The sequence below is a fragment of the Meles meles genome, chromosome 1, assembly GCF_922984935.1.
Source record: "Meles meles chromosome 1, mMelMel3.1 paternal haplotype, whole genome shotgun sequence".
In the NCBI taxonomy this organism is placed as follows: Eukaryota; Metazoa; Chordata; class Mammalia; order Carnivora; family Mustelidae; genus Meles; species Meles meles.
In genome coordinates this window covers 158546866-158567173 of record NC_060066.1, presented here as the reverse complement: position 1 = coordinate 158567173, position 20308 = coordinate 158546866, and the positions used below count along the sequence as shown (strand labels likewise).

Genomic DNA, 20308 nt, shown 5'->3' with positions numbered 1-20308 from the left:
GAAAGAACTCTATCGAAGAAGTCAGAGGAAATCTGAAGAAAAACTATCATTCACTGGGACAAGGACTCTAGAGAAAACAGTCAAATCTTGGTGAGATTAAGAACAATAACAGAAAAGTATCCAGTAGAGTTAACAATATGAATATCAATAATAAACACAAAGTGGAACTGATAAAGAGAATGTGCAATGAGCAGCTGGGCTGTTTCTAGTTTGGGGCCATTACAAATGAATTCGATATCTAAACAAACATTTGGTGTTGTCACATGTTTTATTTTGGCCATTCTGTTAGGTGTGTAAATTGATACTGTGGTTTTAATTTGCATTTCTCTAATGGTTAATATAGTGAACATTGTTGTCATGCTTATTTTTCCATTTATATATCCTCTTTGGTGAAATGTCTGTGTCTTCTGACCTTTTCTAATGGGCCTGTTCATTCTGTTACTGATGAATTTTAAAAGTTCTTGTGTTTTCTTTCTTTTAATTGGGTGTTTCACAGAGCAGTCTTCACTTTTGATGAAGTCCAATTCATTGAGTTTTCTTTTTATACATCTTGTGTATCCTGTGAAGTCTAAGAATTCTTTGCTTAAACCTATATCCGCCCCAATGCTGTTTATTTCCTAAAAGTTTTACAGTTTTATATTTTACATTTAAATTCAAGTCTATAATCCATTTTCAATTAATTTCTATATAAACTGTAGGACTTAGGTAGAGGTTCCTTATATTGCCTTTCGATGTCCAATTATGCCAGCATCATTTGTTGAACAGGCTATCTTTCCTCCTCCTCCTGTTAATGTATCTTTATAAAAAATCAGTTGTACAGATTTGTGAGGGTCTATCTCTGGATTCTCTGTTCTGTTATATTGATTTATACATTCATCCCTCAGCCTATAACACACAGTCCTGACCACTATAGCTATATAATAAATACTGAAACTGAGTAAGCTACTCACATTTTATTCTTCTTTTCCTTTTTTTTTTTTTTTAAGATTTTAGTTACTTATTTGACAGACAGAGGTAGGCAGAGAGGCAGGCAGAGAGAGAGGGGGAAGCAGGCTCACTGCTGAGCAGAGAGCCCAATGTGGGGCTCGATTCCAGAACCCTGAGATCATGACCTGAACCGAAGGTAGAGGCTTAACCCACTGAGCCACCCAGGTGCTCCATTATTCTTCTTTTTCAAAATTGTTTTGGCTATTGTTGTGGGTTGAATTCTCTCCCCTCCAAAGAAATATATGTTCTAGTCCTAACTTCTAGTACTTCAGAATGTGACTTTTTTTGCAGATAGGGTCTGTAATTTACAGAAGTAATCAAGTTAAAAGTCATTATAGTCGTCCCTAATCCAATGGCCAGTGTCCTTACAAAACGTGGGAATTTGGAGGCATACAGCAAGAATACCATGTGAAGATGAAAGCAAAGACTGGGTGATTCTTCTGTAAGCCAAGGAAAATTGCCAGAAGCTAAGGGAGGGGCACCTGGGTGGCTAGGATCTGGTCATGATCCCAGAGTTCTGGCATGAGCCTGCTTCTCCCTCCCCCACTCCCCCTGATTGTGTTTCTGCTCTATCTCTCTCTCTCTCTCAAATTAATAAATAAAATCTTAAAAAAAAAAAAAAGGCAGCTAGGGGAGAGGCATGGGTAGCCCCAGAAGGCTATGAGAAAGCTCAGAAAATAAATTTCTGTTGTTTAAGCCACTCAGTTTGTGGTATTCTGTTATGGCAGCCCAAAAAACTAATACAGATATTCTAGATTCTTTGCCTTCCCATGTAAATTTTAAAATAATCTTGTCTATATCTACAAAAAAAAAATATTATTGGGATTCTGACAAGAATTGTGTTAAACCTGTATAGGTTTTTAACATAAAGGTAAAACATAAAGGTTTTAACCTTTAACATCTTTCTTACGTCGAATTTTCTAATTCATGAGCATGGTGCATCTCTCCATTTGTTTAGATCTTCCTTTAATTTCTTTCATTAGTGTTATATAATTTTCAACATACAAATAATATACATGTTTAGGTAAAATCATGCCTAAGTATTTTTTAGCAATTGTAAATGGTACTTAATATTTAAATTTTGGTGTCTATGTGTTCAGTGCTAGTATACAGAAATACTACTGATTCTTATACATTTAATTTGTATCCTGCCATCTTGCAGAACTCATTAATTCTAGTTTTTGGTAGAAATGTTGGTATTTCTACTTATAGAATCATGTCTCTCTTGCAAACAGAGAAGGTTTTCCTTCTTTCTGCTCTGAATGACTTTTTCTGCCCCCTTTCATTCCTTATTGTGCTTATTATCCCTTTGATTTCTACAGGGCCTGTAGTGCTATCCCATTTCATTCCTTATATTGACAATTGGTGTTTTCTCCCTTTTTTTAAAATCAGTCTTGTTGCAAATCTGTTGATTTTATCAATCTTTTCAAAGAACCAGCTCTTTCCTTCATTGACGTTCTAGATTTGTTTTGTTTAGAAATCTCCCCGATTTCTACTCTGTTAGTTCCTTCTTTCTGTTGGCTTTAGGTTTATTTTGCTCTTCTTTACTATTGTCTAGTATGATTCTATTATGATTAATTTTTCACTCTTACAATTATTGAGGTTTGTTTTATGGACCAGGATATGTCCTATCTTCATATATCTTCCATGCGTACTTGAAAAGAATGTGTATTTAGCTAATGTTGGGTAAATGTCAATTAGGTACTTTAGTTTATATCCTTGCTGATTTTGTCTAGTTGTTACATCAACTGTTTAGGGAAGAAGGGTGATGAAGTCTCCAATTATAATTGTAGATCTATTTTCTTTTCATTTCTTTCGGTTTTTGTTTTACCTATCTTGTAGCTCTATTGTTTGGTGCACATACATTTAGAATTGCTATTCCTCATGAACTGATCCTTTTATCATTAAATAATATCCTTATCTGTCTCGGGTAATTTTTTTTTCTTTTTTTTGCTCAAAATCTACTTTATCTAACATTAAGAGAGGTAGTCCTAGGGTACCTGGGTGGCTCAGTGGGTTAAATCCTCTGCCTTCAGCTCAGGTCATGATCCTAGGGTCCTGGGGTCCGGCTCTCTGCTCAGCAGGGAGCCTACTTCACCCTTTCTATCTGCCTCCCACTCTGCCTACTTGTGATCCCTGTCTGTCAAATAAATAAATAAAATCTTTTTTAAAAGGTAATCCTGTTATCCTTTGATTAATGTTTATATGAAACATTTTCTTCCATCCTTTCACTTTCAAACTTCCTATATCATATTTGAAGGCAGTTCCTTAAGGAGAACATATAGTTCATGTTTTTTAATCTGTTTTGTCAATCTCTTTTAAATAGTCTATTTATAGTACGTACATTTAATGGAATTATTTACATATTAAGACCTAAGTCTTAATATGTAAGACATTTTATTTTCTTATTTGTCTCTGCTTTTCATTTCTTTGTTTCCTTTTCTTTCTATAGGTTACTTGACTATCTTACAATTTCATTTTCATTTCATTTATCTATAGTGTTTTTGAATAACCTATTTGTATAGCTTCTTTAGCTATATATATATGTGTGTGTGTGTACGTGTGTGTGTTTATAAAACTTATAGTCATCTAGTGTCATCATTTTAGCAGTTCAAGTGAAGTTGAAAAACACTGCCTCCCTTTATGTCCTTTCACCTTCTCCCCTTTACAAAAAAAAAATGTAAATAGAAAGTAACAATGGAGATAGATATAATACTACACTTTCAAGTATCCTGGCTATGAAAACAAAGATTAAAGGCAAGTGCTGGGCAGGGAAGAGTAAAAGGGGTTATTTTACTTAGTTGGTTGAATTTTTAAGGGAGAAATATCTGAACAAAGCCTAACAGCTAAGAGAGAAGCAGCAGCAGAGAAGGGAGTTTGAAGATAAAAGAAAAATATGGGGAGACTGATAGAACAAGGTTTTTAAAAGAGATGGGAGAACAGATCCATAGTACAAATCAAGAGATTATTCAAGCTAAGAAGAGAAATACCACTTCCAATGAGATAGGAAATATAAAGAAAAAGATGAGACTTGGACAAGAAAGTCTGTAAGGGGGATTGGGAGTAACAGGGAGGTCTCATTTCTGATTATCTTTTTTTGTAACGAAGGAAGCAAAAATCATCTGCTTAGACATGCAAGGAAGTGGTGGGAGAAGCTGGGGACTGGTAAAAGAGGTTCAAATTTAGCCTTTGAGCAGAATGGAAGAAGCAAAAAGAGAAAAGATCAGTCATAATTAGCATTTAAAGCTCTGGCTGATTTTGCAAACCCAATTATCTTAACAACAATTTCTAAATTTTTATAATTTTCCCTTCAATTGTATTTTCTAGGCTGAACACAGAAACAGAAATGGTGGGAGATTAAACAGACCCAGGGCTGGGTGCCTGGGTGGCTCAGTGGGTTAAAACCTCTGCCTTCAGCTCAGGTCATGATCTCAGGGTCCTGGGATCAAGCCCCGCATCGGACTTTCTGCTCAGCAGGGAGCCTGCTTCCTCCTCTCTCTCTCTCTCTGCCAGCCTCTCTGCCTACTTGTGATCTCTGTCAAATAAATAAATAAAATCTTTAAAAAAAAAACAAAAAACAAACAAACCAAAAAAAACAGACCCAGGGCTAGAGTTTTACAGGGTTAATTCAAAAGAAGGACAAAAAAGACAAGAGAGAAAGGTAAACAATTTCTGATAACTTTAATATGCAAGCCAAAGATTATCAATCCCTTGTTAAGAAAGTGGTTCTACATTAGAGAAATGCCTGCAAAGAAGTATTGTACACTTTTTTTCCCCTTTCCACATAAACAAAATACTTCTTCCGCATACAAATCTATATTGTATTATGGGGTTTGACTGGAGTTTAGGACTTAAATAGATATTTTGGACTTAAATAGATGTGAATGCTGGGGTAGTTTGAAACTCTCATATATCCAATCCCTGCCCACTATTTTAGTTTGGTACCGTGCCTCTTTAAATATAGTACCTTAAAGAGAGTCCAATGCTTCAACTATTTTCTGGCCACAGAAAATTACAGTGGGATTTTAAGTTTCTGCAGAAATGATCACATAATGATCCAGATCCCTAACTCAAACACACCTCTCGATTGCTTTAGTTTTCCAATCATTTCTGTTTTAAGATCTTATCATAAGTCTTCAAAGTACACGCCGGGTTCCCGATAATTTTTCATCACAAAGGGAATCTACAGGGACATTTTGAAACATTTTAAAATTCATTTTAACCCACAAAATGCTTATTTCCAAGTTTGTAAAGTTGAAAAGGTCATGTTTACTTTTTAGCAATGGAAGCATAATTTTTTTTAAATTTTTATTCCTTTATTTACTTATTTATTTTTTTATTTTTAAGTAGGCTGTACTGCATGCCCAGCATGGAGGCCAACATGGGCCTCGAACTCACAACCCTGAGATCATAGACCAGAGATGAAGAGTTGGTCTCCCAACCAATGGAGCCACCCCAGTGCCCTCTGAAAGCATTAGTTCTATGAGAAAAGCATTTTGGCCTAATTATTCTGAAATGTGGTTTCAGTAATATTGACTAAAAAATAAAATCCATCTGAGGGATTAAATAAAGGTTATATTTACTGCGTATTTATTTTACTCTCCCACTGAAATGTATACCCTAAGAGGCCAGAGACTTTTACCCCTAGAAAAGCACCTGGCACATAGCAAGCACTGATTAAGTATTTGGTGAAGTATTTAACACCATCCAAATAGAGTATGGGTGGTAGTAAAGGCTCTCCTGAACATTAATGCTAAATCTAAGCCTAAACTCCTAAAGAATCTCTTAATAGTCTCTTGTTCCCAGTTTTCTGATATACTTAGTTAGATAAATATGCACAAAAATGGAAGCTTACTCTTCTTAAAGATCATTGCTTAAGATTAAGTTTAAACATTTAAGACTAAAAAATAAAATATATGAGTATTACTTTACCCATGAATAGTGACGTTGATCCTAGAAACATCCCCACTGTTCAAGAACTCAAAACTCTGCTAAAAATCTGGGCTAAAATCCAGTATCCTTATTTGACATTAGAAAACATTATCACAGTGCATTATAAGTTCACCCACATGCTCTTGTATGAAATATTTGCAAATCCCTTATATTTAACTTAAATCCCATAGAATTAGAACTCTCTGGGCACTTTACATATTTGATAAAACATGAATCTCAATCTATATAATCAGAGAAAAACTTTATAAAAATGTAAGCAACTTGGAAATCATTTTTCTTCAAAACACATTTCTTATTAAATGTTAGTAAACATCTCCATATTTCTAACAAACACTGATATTACATGTGAATTTTCTTTTACCTAGTTTTACAGGAAAGCCTGGAGGAAGCTTCATCTGAACAAATTCTCTAAGCTTGTTAAAGTGCTTGAAGGGAGCTATTACTTCCAAAACATTCAATAACCTGAAAAATTGAAGGAGAAAAAATGTTATCATTCTTCAAATTGATTTATTTGTATCTTTATGTTGTTTTATAACTACATGTATCAAACTCAGACAGTAGTACTGACCTCTAGATGTTAAGGATGAGGAAATGTCACCTCCTTCTTTCTCCTGATTTTTTGTTTTATTACCCTTTTACTGTGTTAAAGTTTACATTTGATTGTGAATTCGTAATTTCCACAGCTGTTTGATTTTTAGATCTGTATATAAATGAAAAGGCTTACACCCATGTTCTTCCTGAAGTCTACACTTCCCTGAGTTCTTAATTAGTCTCACTGGGTGGCTGAATTTCTTGGTCAATTTTGTGTCAAGGGCTCTCATATTCTTCATATTCCTTGATTTCTTATAGACTTCATAAATGAGTGTTTCTTTTTGCATATTTAAAGGGAAATTTGGCTGGCATAAAATTTCAGTTTATGCTCCTTTCCCTCTGAATTATAATTTCATGTCTCCCGGAATTTAGTATTACATTAGTCTTTAATTATAACTTCTTCTTTCATCTTTTAATTGAATGAATTTCATTTTCAAATAGCATTATTTTTCTTTGAAAATGGACCCAAATGGCTGCTGTATTTTTTAATTCAATGTTTTCTTCAATTGTCCTGATACGTAAATGACATCTTAGCCAGATATACCAACTGATCACATTTTGTCTCAGAAATGACAAAATGTGAAAAAATGTAAAGCCAGGCTTTTACCTTTTTTTTTGCCTAACTGCCCTTGATTTCTTTATTAACAATCAAAGGTCAGGGGCATCTGGCAGCTCAGCTGGTTAAGCATCTGCCTTTAGTTCAGGTCACAATCCTGCATTCCAGGGATAGAGCCCTGGGAGCCCAGGGAGCTGGGCTCCCTGCTCCGTAGGGACCCTGCTTCTCCCTCTCCCTCTGCCACTCCTCCCCATTTGTACTCTTCGGCTCTTTCTAGCTCTCTGTCAAAAAAAAAAAAAAAAAAAAAAAAAAATCTTAAAAAAAAAAATTAAAGTCAAATAGTTTAATCTTGATAATTTTTGCTACCAATGATTCTTTGATTTTTCCTAGAACCTGATGTAATGCTACAGATTCAGTCTTTCCTTACAGAGCAACTTTTACCCTACTTTGAATACTATTTTGATTACATTTTGGAGGCTTTCTATGTAAGGGGATCACCAATGATCCTTATGTTGAACCCTCTTTGTCCTCCATAAATATTGCTTCTCTAATTCCTTTAATCTTTTTTCATTAAATTCACTATGAGCTATCACATTTTATTTTTCAGACACATCTTTTGTGTTCATTGTTGTTTCTAATGTATTTGTTCTGCAATAGTGTTATTTAGTGCTTAATTTATTTCCTAAGCTTTAAAGTCTCTTTTTCATTTAATTCTATTATCTTATCTCATCTAGAATCACCTAGTTTGCTGTTTTCACAACTTTTTACATTTTTCTAAACCACTTACAAGGAATTTTCTTCTGTCTTTGACCTATGTTTTATTCTAGAACCAATATTTTGTCTGGATTTTACATGCTATGTTCTTGTTTTGTTTTGTTTTTTTGTCATAAGGAATGGTTACAATGGCCACATTTTATAAATTCTAATGTACCCATTTTTTTCACATATTAACTGTGAAATTGAGTAACTCCTAAAATTGACAGCATCTTACAATTAGCCACATTTTTCTTCTTTATTAGAACATAAAACTGGTGATCCTTGAGTCAGATGGGTCCAAGATAAGATGAATTATGCAAATTTGTAGGTATGGCTAAATGCCCTGCCCATATCTTCTCACAACTACCAATCTCCCTCTCTGATCTATAGATTAAAGGCTGTCTAGCTCATTCTACCCATTTTTCTAAATTTTGGTTAGTGAGGAGTATGAGAGACATGTATATCTTTTGTAGAAAATCTGAGTCATCCTTTCTTCTCTGATAATTAATTTTCAACATTCTAGGCCAGAGAAGGGGAAGGAACTAAAAAGGAAAAATAGCCTGGTGCTTCCATTCATCCCCCATTTTAGAGAGGAGCCTAAAGTTATAATTCTGTCAGTCAGCTGTCCCTATCTAACACTCCCATTCCACCCACCTCTGCAAACTGGGTTTATTTTTTTTGAGAGGAGGAGTCAGAGGGAAAAGATGGGACAGAATCTTAAGCAGACTCCATGCCAGCACAGAGTCGGACACAACACCAGGCTCAATCTCATGACCCAGAGATCATGACCTAAACTGAAATCAAAAGCAGATGCTTAACCAACTGATCCACCCAAGTGCTCCACAAATTGTACTTTTTCTAAATGAACATCTGATGAGTAGAGGTTTGAAAGCATATATTCAAGATGTTTGCTGCAATATTGCTTATAATGGTGACAAACTACAATCAAAATGTTTATCAGTAAGAAGATGATAAAATAAAGGACAGTACATCAATATAACAAAATACCAAGGAAAGAAGAAAAAGATAAAAATGTAATTATTGCAAGAACTCCAAGATACATGTATTTTTTAAAAGAAAAAAATGAAAGTCACAGAATAAAATGTAAACTATTCCTCAATCTTATTTTAAAAAATGGCAAAACACACAGAAAAATCTAGACAAAAACACCGTTATTCCCCTGTTAACTATTAATGAGGTAAAAGTAAACGAATTTTTATTCTATAAACTTCCATGCTGTTAGATTTTTTATAATTAGCATGGATTCATTTACTACTTTTATCATTCTAAAAAACTATTCAAAAATTTATCTGGTTAAAATAGTAAAAATGTTAATAGTTTGTTAAACAGAAATTGTCTAGAAGAGTGCACAAACTATCAAAGCAATGGCTATTTGCTTTTTCATTTCAAAGGATCCAAATGCAACACTCAGATGCAAATATTATTACACCCTTCAAGGTTTCATAGTTTCTTTCATCGCCTTGTATAGTTAGTGACAAACTTACAACTCTATTCCCAAGGGAAATTCCTGGCTCATGGCTATCGTGGCTTTAAACGTTTTCTTACTCTCCTTGCACACCAGTTCTCTACCCAGATGAGGAGCTCTGAAATGTGAAGAAAATAAAAAATTAGGAAACCTTTTCTACATGCTAGCATCATCCTATGAAGAATCTGTCCTCTTCTAATCATATCACTAGTAAATTAATTTTTCCTAATCTATACAGACATAAATTTAAATTATGCTAAAAGGACTTAAGACATGTATAAAAAATGAGACATGGGTAACAAAAAAAGAAACTAGCATAAGGTAAAAGTTCAGAAAAAAAATCTCAAAAAATTTCATACTGAATATAATTTAATAACCACTGTGTTTAGGAATAAAGCAAATTGCTAGAAAAAGTAAACTTTAAAAATACTATATATCACTAAGATCACTTATTCAATTCAATCTCTTTTACTGTCTATACTTCTTACCACTGACTAGTAGGAAGAATAAAGAATTCTATGTTAACTATAGACTATTATAAGCTGGAAACATTTTGAAGAAGTTAGAAAAGTACAATAATAAACCTTAAATATTAAAGAAATAAAGGTCATGACAACTTCTTCCTAATCATGGAAGTAGGTAATATTTTATTCTCCAAAAGGAAAAAATATTTCTACAATTATACCTTCTTTGACGGGGTTGGCGAGAAAAAAAGATCTTTTTATTTATCCATTCAAAATAAGCCATTTGTTCACTCATAATCCTTTTATTCAATAAATATTTATTACATACAAACCATGTAGTAGGTACTCTAGCAAAGATCAGTAATACAACATTAAGCAAAGTCTTATGTAAGGATGGTGAGAAGAGGTCTGACACAGGCTGAAACAGGTAACGAAAGGGGATGTGCTTTAAAAGGCAAAAAGTAGAAAAATAGTGAATAGCTTTACCCACCATGCTAAAGACTTAGGATAAGAACAGAATATAAAAGTTCACATATAATGAGAAAACTCAAATAAGCAGCTGAAGTGGGAAATTCCTAACATTATATATTTTCTTAGAATAATGTGCTGTAACTTTTTCGGGTTGTGTAAAATGGCAGCAGGGATGTAAAAAGAAGGCTCCACAACTTAATCAAATGTAACTGGGGTTACTTCTTTCCCTCATCATGCTTACTCCATATTTTACAAGATAAAAGAATTGCTTCAGAGAAGAAGGCACTAAAAATTCTTGCGAAAATAATCTTACATCTAAATATCCATATTTTTAAAACTGTTCTTTCTAAAAACCAATGGACAAATTAAAAGAAGCCCCTATTTTCGAAAATAAAGCAAAACAAAAATACTTACTTTCCATTTTCAGCAGATATATATTCTTCCCATGTAATAGTGTTCTGAGGAGGAGGGGTAAGGGACTGTCTTCGAACAGGCTGCCAAAAATTAAAAAAGAAAAAAAGAAAGAGAGAGAGGGAGAAAAAAAGAAAAATGACATATTTTTAAAGATATAAAACAAAAACATGCAATAAACTATGTAAATTACTAATTTTACTTAAATTAAATCTCTTCAATATAATGCTTTTAAGGATTTATTTCTGAGATAATTCCATGGTGACTTAAGCTCTATTGGTAAGATTTAATACCATTTTTTTTTCTAAATCTCAAATAAGACCAGTATCAAAGCAATAAAATCCACTCATTCAATGGCTTAATCATCTAAAATGTTGCTGGCATTATGCCAGATGTTGAACATGTGAACTAAAGAGAGGTATAAAAATTAACCCCAGCTTCAAGGAATTTACAGTTCAGAGTTGGAAAGAAGAAAAAAAACCAAACCATACAGACATAACAGTCAGAAATACGAAGTATTGTATAATTAACGGCCAAACAAACTTATAAAAAACTGAGTAGTACAGAAGTTCAGGGGGGGAAAAAAGCAATTGTCTATGGATAATAAATTGAGACTAGGGATTGAGGCTCAGATTTAAATGAAAACAAAATGAAAAGAATATTTTAGACAAGGAAAATTCATGGTAAAAAACACAACTAGACTAAGTTATGTGAACTGGAAAGTTCAAAAAGGAGATCAACAATAGTGATAAAGGTCATGTCAGATCTTAAAACTTACATGGTAACATGTCTTTGTTAAATATGAATTTGCATCACCACAGGATGAACTGGCAAATAAGGAACTACGGGAGTGGCAGTAGATATGAAAAATTGCTAAGAAAAATTAAAAAGACAAACTCATGGAGCAAAAGCATAACAAATGAAAGACTGATATAAATAATAAGATAAATAGTTAACACTGGGAGAGGATCCCATTCATAGTACAGTTTTGGATATTATAAGATATTAATAAGCAGGATATTAGAGTTGTTAAAAATCAAGATTCTGAAAACAATAAACTGAGTTGGAATTCCAGCTCCATTACCTGATAGTTGTGGAAATTTGGGCATTACATTCTCTTATGTCAATTAGGCTCATCTGCAAAACATATGACCACCTATCTCATAGTTAAGAATTCAAGGCTTGAGGGCGCCTGGGTGGCTCAGTGGGTTAAAGCCTCTGCTTTTGGCCCAGGTCATGGTCTCAGGGTCCTGGGATCGAGCCCCGCATCAGGCTCTCTGCTCAGCAGGGAGCCTGCTTCCTCCTCTCCCTCTCTCTCTGCCTGCCTCTCTGCCAACTTGTGATATCGTCTGTCAAATAAATAAATAAAATCTTAAAAAAAAAATTCAAGGCAATAATATATAGAAAGAGCATAATGCCCGGCAAAGAATAAAGTATTCAGTAAGTAACAATCACAATTATATACTGTGAAGTTCCCAGAGGGAAGTGACAAAAAGAAAAGGGAAAAAGAGTTAAAGATACGGGAATTCTTTGAATAGAGTGGGTTAGGGCCTCTGCCTTCGGCTCAGGTCATGATCCCAGGGTCCTGGGATCGAGCCCCACATTGGGCTCTCTGCTCCGCGGGGAGCCTGCTTCCTCCTCTCTCTCTGCCTGCCTCTCTGCCTAGTTGTGATTTCTCTGTCAAATAAATAAAATATTAAAAAAAAAAATTAGTGAGAAAGCAGAGAGTTAATGACTAAATCCTAAAGACAACATGCATAAGGGGGAGAAAAAAAGACAGAAAGGAGCCAGATATTAATCAATACGGAAAAAAAATTAGAGCATCAAGTTGTTATGGAGGCCAAAAGACTATTATATATCACAATACAAGGACTTTAAAGAGAAAGAAGTCTGAAAAAAAGGCCATACTTTTTTTTTTTGTTAGAAATGATTGAGATCTTTGAATAATATCAGAAGGATGTGGGGAAAAAAGGAACCTAACAGTGTTTGAGCATCAAGCAGTATAAAAAACAATTCCATTCTTGAGAATTTTACAAAGAGATACACAGAAGTTGGGTTAAAATCCAGAGTGATGGAGGCTATGATTAAGGGATCTAAAGGATGACATAAAATCAGAGAAGGGGTTTCTGACTGGGGTAGCCAAAGATAAGTGCCAGCAATCATGGTTCCTGAGCAGAGGAGTCTAAAAGAAAGAGAACAAAATAACCAGTTAAAGGAAACTGAGGAAAGCACAAAGGTGAGAAAAGTCATGTGGTGTACTGGAAAACTGCGAGTGTACTGTATCCACTTAATGAGTAGAATACATGAAGAGAAAATAGTCAGATACAGGGGTAAGTAAGAAAGAAAGAAATGAGAAAAAGTAGTTTGGATGGGTTTCGTGCACTGAGTAGATTGTATTTTATTCAGGAAGCAATGGACAAATACTTTAAGCAATATAATGTGGTTTTTAAAACACAAATTTTGGAGCCAAACTGATCAAACCCTATCTTTGCCAATTACTGACTTTGGACAAATTACTCACCCTCCTTTGTCTCAGTTTAGTCAACTATATAACCGCACAGGGTTTGTGAAGATAAAAGTGATTTGTTAAATATAAAGTACTTAATTTAAAATGGTGCCTGACAAGTAGTCATTACTCTGTACATTTTAGCTACTGAGCATAGGCATTACATAGTTCAAACTATTTTAGGCTGATCACTAGGACAGCAGTGTGTACATTACAAACTTATCTCAGTAATACAAACGAGAAATGGTAACGGTATACTGTTTCAAAATAGGACAAAAACAGATTCTAGAAATCTTCAAGATTTTGTTTCTGACCAGACACAGAGTAAGAAAAGCTAAGTCTAAGGACAAATTTCAGGTTGCTGGATTGGGTGATGGTACTAGATAATGGTACCACCTCTCAAGACAGAGAAGACAGGGAGGATCAAACAAAATTGTTTGATCAGATTTGAACATACTAAATTTTATTTTTATTTACTTAAGTATGCTCCATGCCCAGCATTTAGCCCAATGTGGGGCTTGAACTCACAACCCTGAGATCAAGACCCAAGCCAAGATCAAGAATCAGATGTTTAACCAACTGAGCCACCTAGGAGCCCCTAAACATACTAAATTTTAGATACTTATGTTTATCCAAGTGGAGTAGATGAAAGCACTACAGATCTGAGGATTAGAAATCATAACTGAAAGCACAGTTTGGGTGACAGTTACCAGTATTTACATGGTAACAGAAGCAACATCAGATCGTATCTAACCAATAAGACATTGGAGACTACTAGTTGTCTACCCAGTATCTATTCTCCTGTTACTGTTAAAAAAAAAAGAAAAACAAAAAGAAAAAATAATCTCCCATTCAAATTTTTGACTGGACATATGACTTCCTAGACTAAAGACTTATTTTCTAGCCATCTTTTCAGCTAGCTAAGTGTTACCATATTATTAAGTGCTAACCAATGGGATATGAACAGAGTGATGGGTGCAACTTCTGATTGGATTCTCAAACAAAACAGGCAAGCCCTGTTCTTCAAACTTACTATTAGGAATTACAATTCCTGCTAGCTGGAATACTAAACAGGTAATAAATGATCTTATACCATGTGGATGAAAGTCACATCTAAGAACAGCAGAGAAATAAGATTAAGAAGACTAGATCTGAGATTAACCCACAGAGCAGGGAAACCACACAAACTCAGATTTTTATATGAGAAAAAAGTAATCAATACCAGTTTAATACATATAATGGGGATACTACACATAATACTATGGCATGTGGCAATGGCTTAGAATGACAAGCTGGCTTAAAATGTAGTTAGCGACCCTCATAAATATTTTAACAAGATATTAGGTAAAACAGTATCTTATAATACTGTAAAAGGTAAACAGATACACACTAACAAAACGTGTAATTCTAAGGGGAAGACTGGAAAAATTTAAGACTGCAGCTCCAACCCAGAACAACAGCAAAGGCTAATCTCGACTCTACCCAAATCTCTAACTAAGCAGACCATAATTAATTTCTCTTTCAGAACACTGCTTAAAATTTGTCTATTCTTGCTTCCAGTCTAGTTAATACTTGCATATATTTGACTATGACTAGTTTTTTTTTTTTAAAGATTTTATTTATTAATTTTGACAGAGAGAGATCACAAGTAGGCAGAGAGGCAGGCAGAGAGAGTGAGAGGGAAGCAGGCTCCCTTCAGTGCAGAGAGCCCGACGTGGGACTCGATCCCAGGACCCTGAGATCATGACCTGAGCTGAAGGCAGCGGCTTAAACCACTGAGCCACCCAGGCGCCCGACTATGACTAGTTTTATACATTATATATATATTTACATATGTATATATGTATATGTACATATTATGCATACATATATATCTATATAGATATATATTATTTTCAAATACATATATTTATGACTCATTTGCCAGGCATGATTAGATAATGTGGTATGTCACTTAAGTATATTTTTTCAGGTAATAAACTTCTCTAAGCAGTTCTGTTTCTAGTAGAATTCATTCTAAACTATACATTACACATTACCCATCTTAAAAAAAAGAAATGAATCTAATTTATAATTTAACCTTTTATTGAGTACTTTATCTCATCATGGTTATCAATTATTATATCTTAATAACGTCTTCCCAAGTTTGTTTACTCTAATTGTCTCTTTGTTATATAGTGACACTTGCAGCTGAATCCATCAGTGTTCCTGCTACACTACTACCACAGCTATCTAATAAAACAGGAAGACATGAAGGCCGCCACAGGATACCAGATGGCTTTCTAATGTATTTTCCCAAGTCAACAGGCTTTTTAATTTAAATATCATCAAACATTTCTTCATCATTAAATGCAAAAATTCTAATGCCTGTTTTCCTTGAAGCATATAAAAAACACAGATTTTTTAATGTATTACTAGGTTTGCTCCTATTCTATTATATGGCAAAGGTTTCTGGAAGTTTAAGACATTCATGTATTTTATATCTATGTATTCCTATTTAGATTATATTTAAAAAATACACAGGAATTAATAGACCTTAACTCAGTATTCTATATATACGGTTGGCAAAATAAATGTTTTTATCAATGACTCTGTGCCTAAGGTATAAACGAAACATTGTTCCCTCCTCCAACAAAAACTGGTTAGAACAAAGAGGAAAACAAACACCAAAAATATAAGAACAAGTATGGTGACTTAAGAGTTTCTGAGCACTTAAATTTTATTAAAAAAAATACTGCCAGGCGCCTGGATGGCTCAGTCGGTTAAGCCTCTGCCTTCGGCTCAGGTCTAGATCACAAAGTCCTGGGATAGAGCCCGGCATTGGGCTCTCTGCTCAGCGGGGAGCCTGCTTCCTTCTCTCTCTTTCTGCCTGCCTCTCTGACTGCCTGTGATCTCTCCCTCTGTCAAATAAATAAGTAAAATCTTTAAAAAAAAAAAAAAGAAAGAAAGAAACTCAAAGCTATTCATTCACAATGAAGAATACAAATTCATTCTGAAAAGAATTAGACATTTATTTTTAAGAACTGAAATTCTATTAAAGAGTAGCTTCAAAACACAAAAGTTATGGTTTTTTTTTTAAACAATCAGAACAGTCATATGTATTTTCTAGGTTCTTGAAATTTTCAATAAGGCTCCAAAGCCAAAAAAAAATTTTTTTACCACTACGTGGTCTATGCACGTAATTTTAAAAATAACACAATACTGATTTTTTACTACATTTATGAATAGCATCTTTCCCAGAATCGTATCTTAAGGTTCCCCGTCTCCTTTTCCAACTTGAACTTCCCAACATGTTGAAGGGTTATTAAGACGTGTTGAAAGTCTGAACATACAGAAGGAAGCAATTACAATAAAGGCTGGCTATAAAGGGATATACTTAGAGCCAAAGCAGCTTGGGTAAGGGCCCTAAAACCAAAACCTACCTTTGTTCCTTCTAGTTCTGTGACTTCATGTAGATTAGAATTTCTTTAAACCTCAGTTTCCTTTCTATAAAGTGGGGTAATGATACTTGTCTCATTAGGCCATTATAATAAATGAAATGACACATGAAATAAAACAATACCCCTGCTTAAAACAACTCCAATGTTTTAAGCCAATATAAATAGGAAAGAAAAACTTGTTGAGGTGAATATGGATTCACCTTTTTTAATTTTTTAAGTTTTTTAACGCAGAAACTGAATTTAGGTTTATGGCTCTCATTTCAAATTAGGTCACCGGAAAATCCTTTGTTATTCTCCAATAATGTAACACTTTGTATTTAATGTCACTGATTAAATAAAATACATACATTTGAACAAGTAATCTATATTTCACCCTGAATTGAAAGTTAATAAAGCATATATATATATTGATTTGTTTTTGTATTACCAAATGTGACCTAACAGCCATTAATTTCAATAGTGGTATGTGGTTTTATTTTTAAACTCTGTTAAAATTTTAAACATAGAAAAAAAAATTTTAAACATAGTTCATCATTAAATGTCTCTTGAATTCATTAGATCCCCCTTTACTCTTCTTCACCCCAATTTTTAAACCTTGTTTATATATATATATATATATCCTAAAAGTTTACATAGGTTTAAAAGAACTACATTCCTAAAATTATCTACAAAATGCATTGAAATATTTCTTTCCTCCTTTAACGCCCACTTATATAATGAAACTGGTATCGGTTTCATGTTGCTTTCCATGTGTTAGCAAATTGTGTCTAAGAGGAAACACACAGACACACAAAGAAAAAACCACACAGATTATTTGTATCTTTTTTATGATTACATTTATCAATTCTATTTTGTTCTTTCATCCTACACCTTACCTGATTCAAACAAATCAAATTATATGTATAGATGAGTATCTGATAGAATTACTATTTTCTTTAAATTTCTTCTAAATATTTATAATTGAACTCCAAAAAGATTCTCAAATGTAATTCTTCAGTTCTTCCCTATCAAAAGTCCAAACAATATATAATGAGATACATATTTTTTATTCTAAAATAACAAAAATGTAATCTTAAAGGATTATAGAATTAACAAATAACAATATAACCACGGCTTTTAGTAATTCTTAAGAAATTACTTATGCCAGACTGAAAATTAGTATAATGATTTCCTAAAATTCACACATATAAAAAAATCCCTTTAGGAAAAAGGCATGGCACCTAGTCTCAACACTTTTATTCAACATTATATTGGTGTTACTTCCCAGCGCAATAAGGTAAGAAAAACAATGAAATGAAAAAGTAAACCTTTGTGACCGGACATGATCATCTGTAGAAAATCCTAAGGAATCTACAAAAACTATATAATATATTAATTTAGCAATATGGACAAGTCATATGTATTTCTATATACTATCAAGGAATGACTAGAAAATGAAATCTAAAAACATTACCACTTATAAAAGCACTAAAAAATACTAAATGCTTGAGAGATAAATTTAGTAAAATGTGAGTAAGACTTATATACTAAAAACTACAAAACACTTCTGAGATAAACTACAGATAATCTAAATAAATGTAGAGATACACCAGGTTCGTGAAACAGAAAATTCAGTATTTTTAAGATATCAAGTAACCTCACTTTAATTTACAAATTCAACACTACCCCAGTAAAAATTCCAGCAGGTTATTCAATGGAGGAATGACGAAACTTTTCTTTTTTTAATGGTGCTAAATCAACTGGACATCCAAGGCAAAAAAATAAACCCTGACCATACATCACACCTTAAACAAAATTAATTTATGGACTTAAATGTAAATGTAGAAATATAAGACTTTGATCAAAAACATATAGAAGATAATCTAAGGGACTTGGAGCTAAGCACACATGTGGTAGAAGTCATAAAACAAAAACTAATAAACTGGACCTCATCAAAATTAGACTTTTCCTCTTCAAAAGACCCGTTTAATAGGATGAAAAAAATTAGCTACAGAGTAGGGAAAAAATACCTGCACACACACCTGACAAAGAACTAGTATCTAGAATATATAAAGAACTTTAAATAAACAGACAAGTTTAGGAAAGTTCCAGGTCACATTCTTATACTAAGAGAAACTTTAAATAAACAGACAAGTTTAGGAAAGCTCCAGGTCACATTCTTACACTAAGAGAAACTTTAAATAGAATATATAAAGAACTTTAAAAACTCAACAGTAAAGAAACAATCCATTAGACAATGGGCAAAAGACAGGAAGAGACATTTTATCAGAGAAGATATAAATCTGTATATTTTACAGCAAATAAGCACATGAAGAGATGAGCACTGAAATATCATTAGCTATTAGGGAAATGCAATAAAACAACGAGACAGCACTATTCACTATCTGTTATGTACTGAATGTTTATATTCCTCCAAAATTCATGTGCTAAAACTCTAACTACTAATGTGATGGTGTTTGAGGTGGGGGCTTAAGGAGGTAATTAGATTTTTTTTTATATTTTGCCTCAGTTTTATTGAGATATAACTGACATATAACATTGTATGAGTTTATGGTGTACAACATGTTGATCTGATGCATTTATATATTGCAAAATGATTACCACCACATCATTAGCTAACACCTCCATCCAGTCACAAAACCACGCATCTCTGAAGGCCAGTTGTTATTTCTTCCTTTCATGGAATGCACACTATATTATTCCCTGTATTTCCAGTCTTTCCCTCACTAGGAAGAAATTCAGAACTAAATGTAATGCTCAGTTGTGACATTCACCTTGTGCCACAGTTCCTGCACTTCCTGCTTACTCCTCAGCACTGCTTCTGGTTTTCCTTTTATATTTTTCAAACATCTGTCTAAATGTGATCTTCATTACAGGCCTCCTCACCTCATGAAAATTAGATAGGCATAAATTATAAACAAGCATCAAGGCCCTCCTTTGACTATCAGCATCTAAGGCAGTAAAAAGAATAAAACGCCCTGCAGAATGGCCTCCTCTGGGCCACTGAGTTATTCTGCCATCTCCTCAGCCAAGTGTATGCTTATGAGCTAGTATCATCCAATTTCCTAGGCCACATATCTCTAAGATGATAGGGAACACAAAGATAGTGGTGGCTGGGAAGTGTGACTCAGTATCACAACACCTACGCTGCACAAGGCTTCAAAGCAAAGCAAAATGAAACAAAAGAAACCTGGCAAAATCTTCTCTGTCCTAAGGAATTCAAGAGAGCTGACAAACACAGATGAAGCAAAAGCAGCTCCTACAATGTGCCAAGGGCTATCCCCAACATTCTCACTGGTAGGATCTCCCGACTATTTTCCCAGTTAACATTTTTTTAAATTTATACTCAATTAACTAATATATAATGTATTATTAGTTTCAGAGGTAGAAGTCAGTGATTAATCTGTCTTATATAATACCCATTGCTTATCATATCACAAGTCTTTCTTGATGTCTATCACTCAAGTTACCCCAATCCCCCACCCCGCTCCTCTCCAGCAACGCTGTTTGTTTCATATGATAGTCTTTTATGGTTTGTCTCCCTCTCTAATTTCATCATATTTTCTCCTCCCTTCCACTATGATCCTGCTTTATTTCTTAAATTCCACATATGAGATCATATAATAACTGTCTTTCTCTTTTCTCTGACTTATTTTACTTAGCATAATACCCTCTAGTACCATCCAC

General features: G+C 33.8%; 1 protein-coding gene across 2 annotated transcripts in view; it reads right to left on the bottom strand.

Annotated features, from left to right (window-relative positions):
• Positions 1-20308, bottom strand: part of ANKRD13C (ankyrin repeat domain 13C) — a 105736-nt gene that overhangs the window by 4606 nt on the left and 80822 nt on the right. For both annotated transcript variants that reach the window (XM_046027533.1, XM_046027544.1), the window contains 3 exons: positions 10679-10758; positions 9349-9447; positions 6302-6402 (listed from right to left, as the gene is read on the bottom strand). In XM_046027533.1, coding sequence (XP_045883489.1) covers positions 6302-6402; positions 9349-9447; positions 10679-10758 — 280 coding nt within the window. The remainder of the gene's footprint in view (positions 1-6301; positions 6403-9348; positions 9448-10678; positions 10759-20308) is intronic.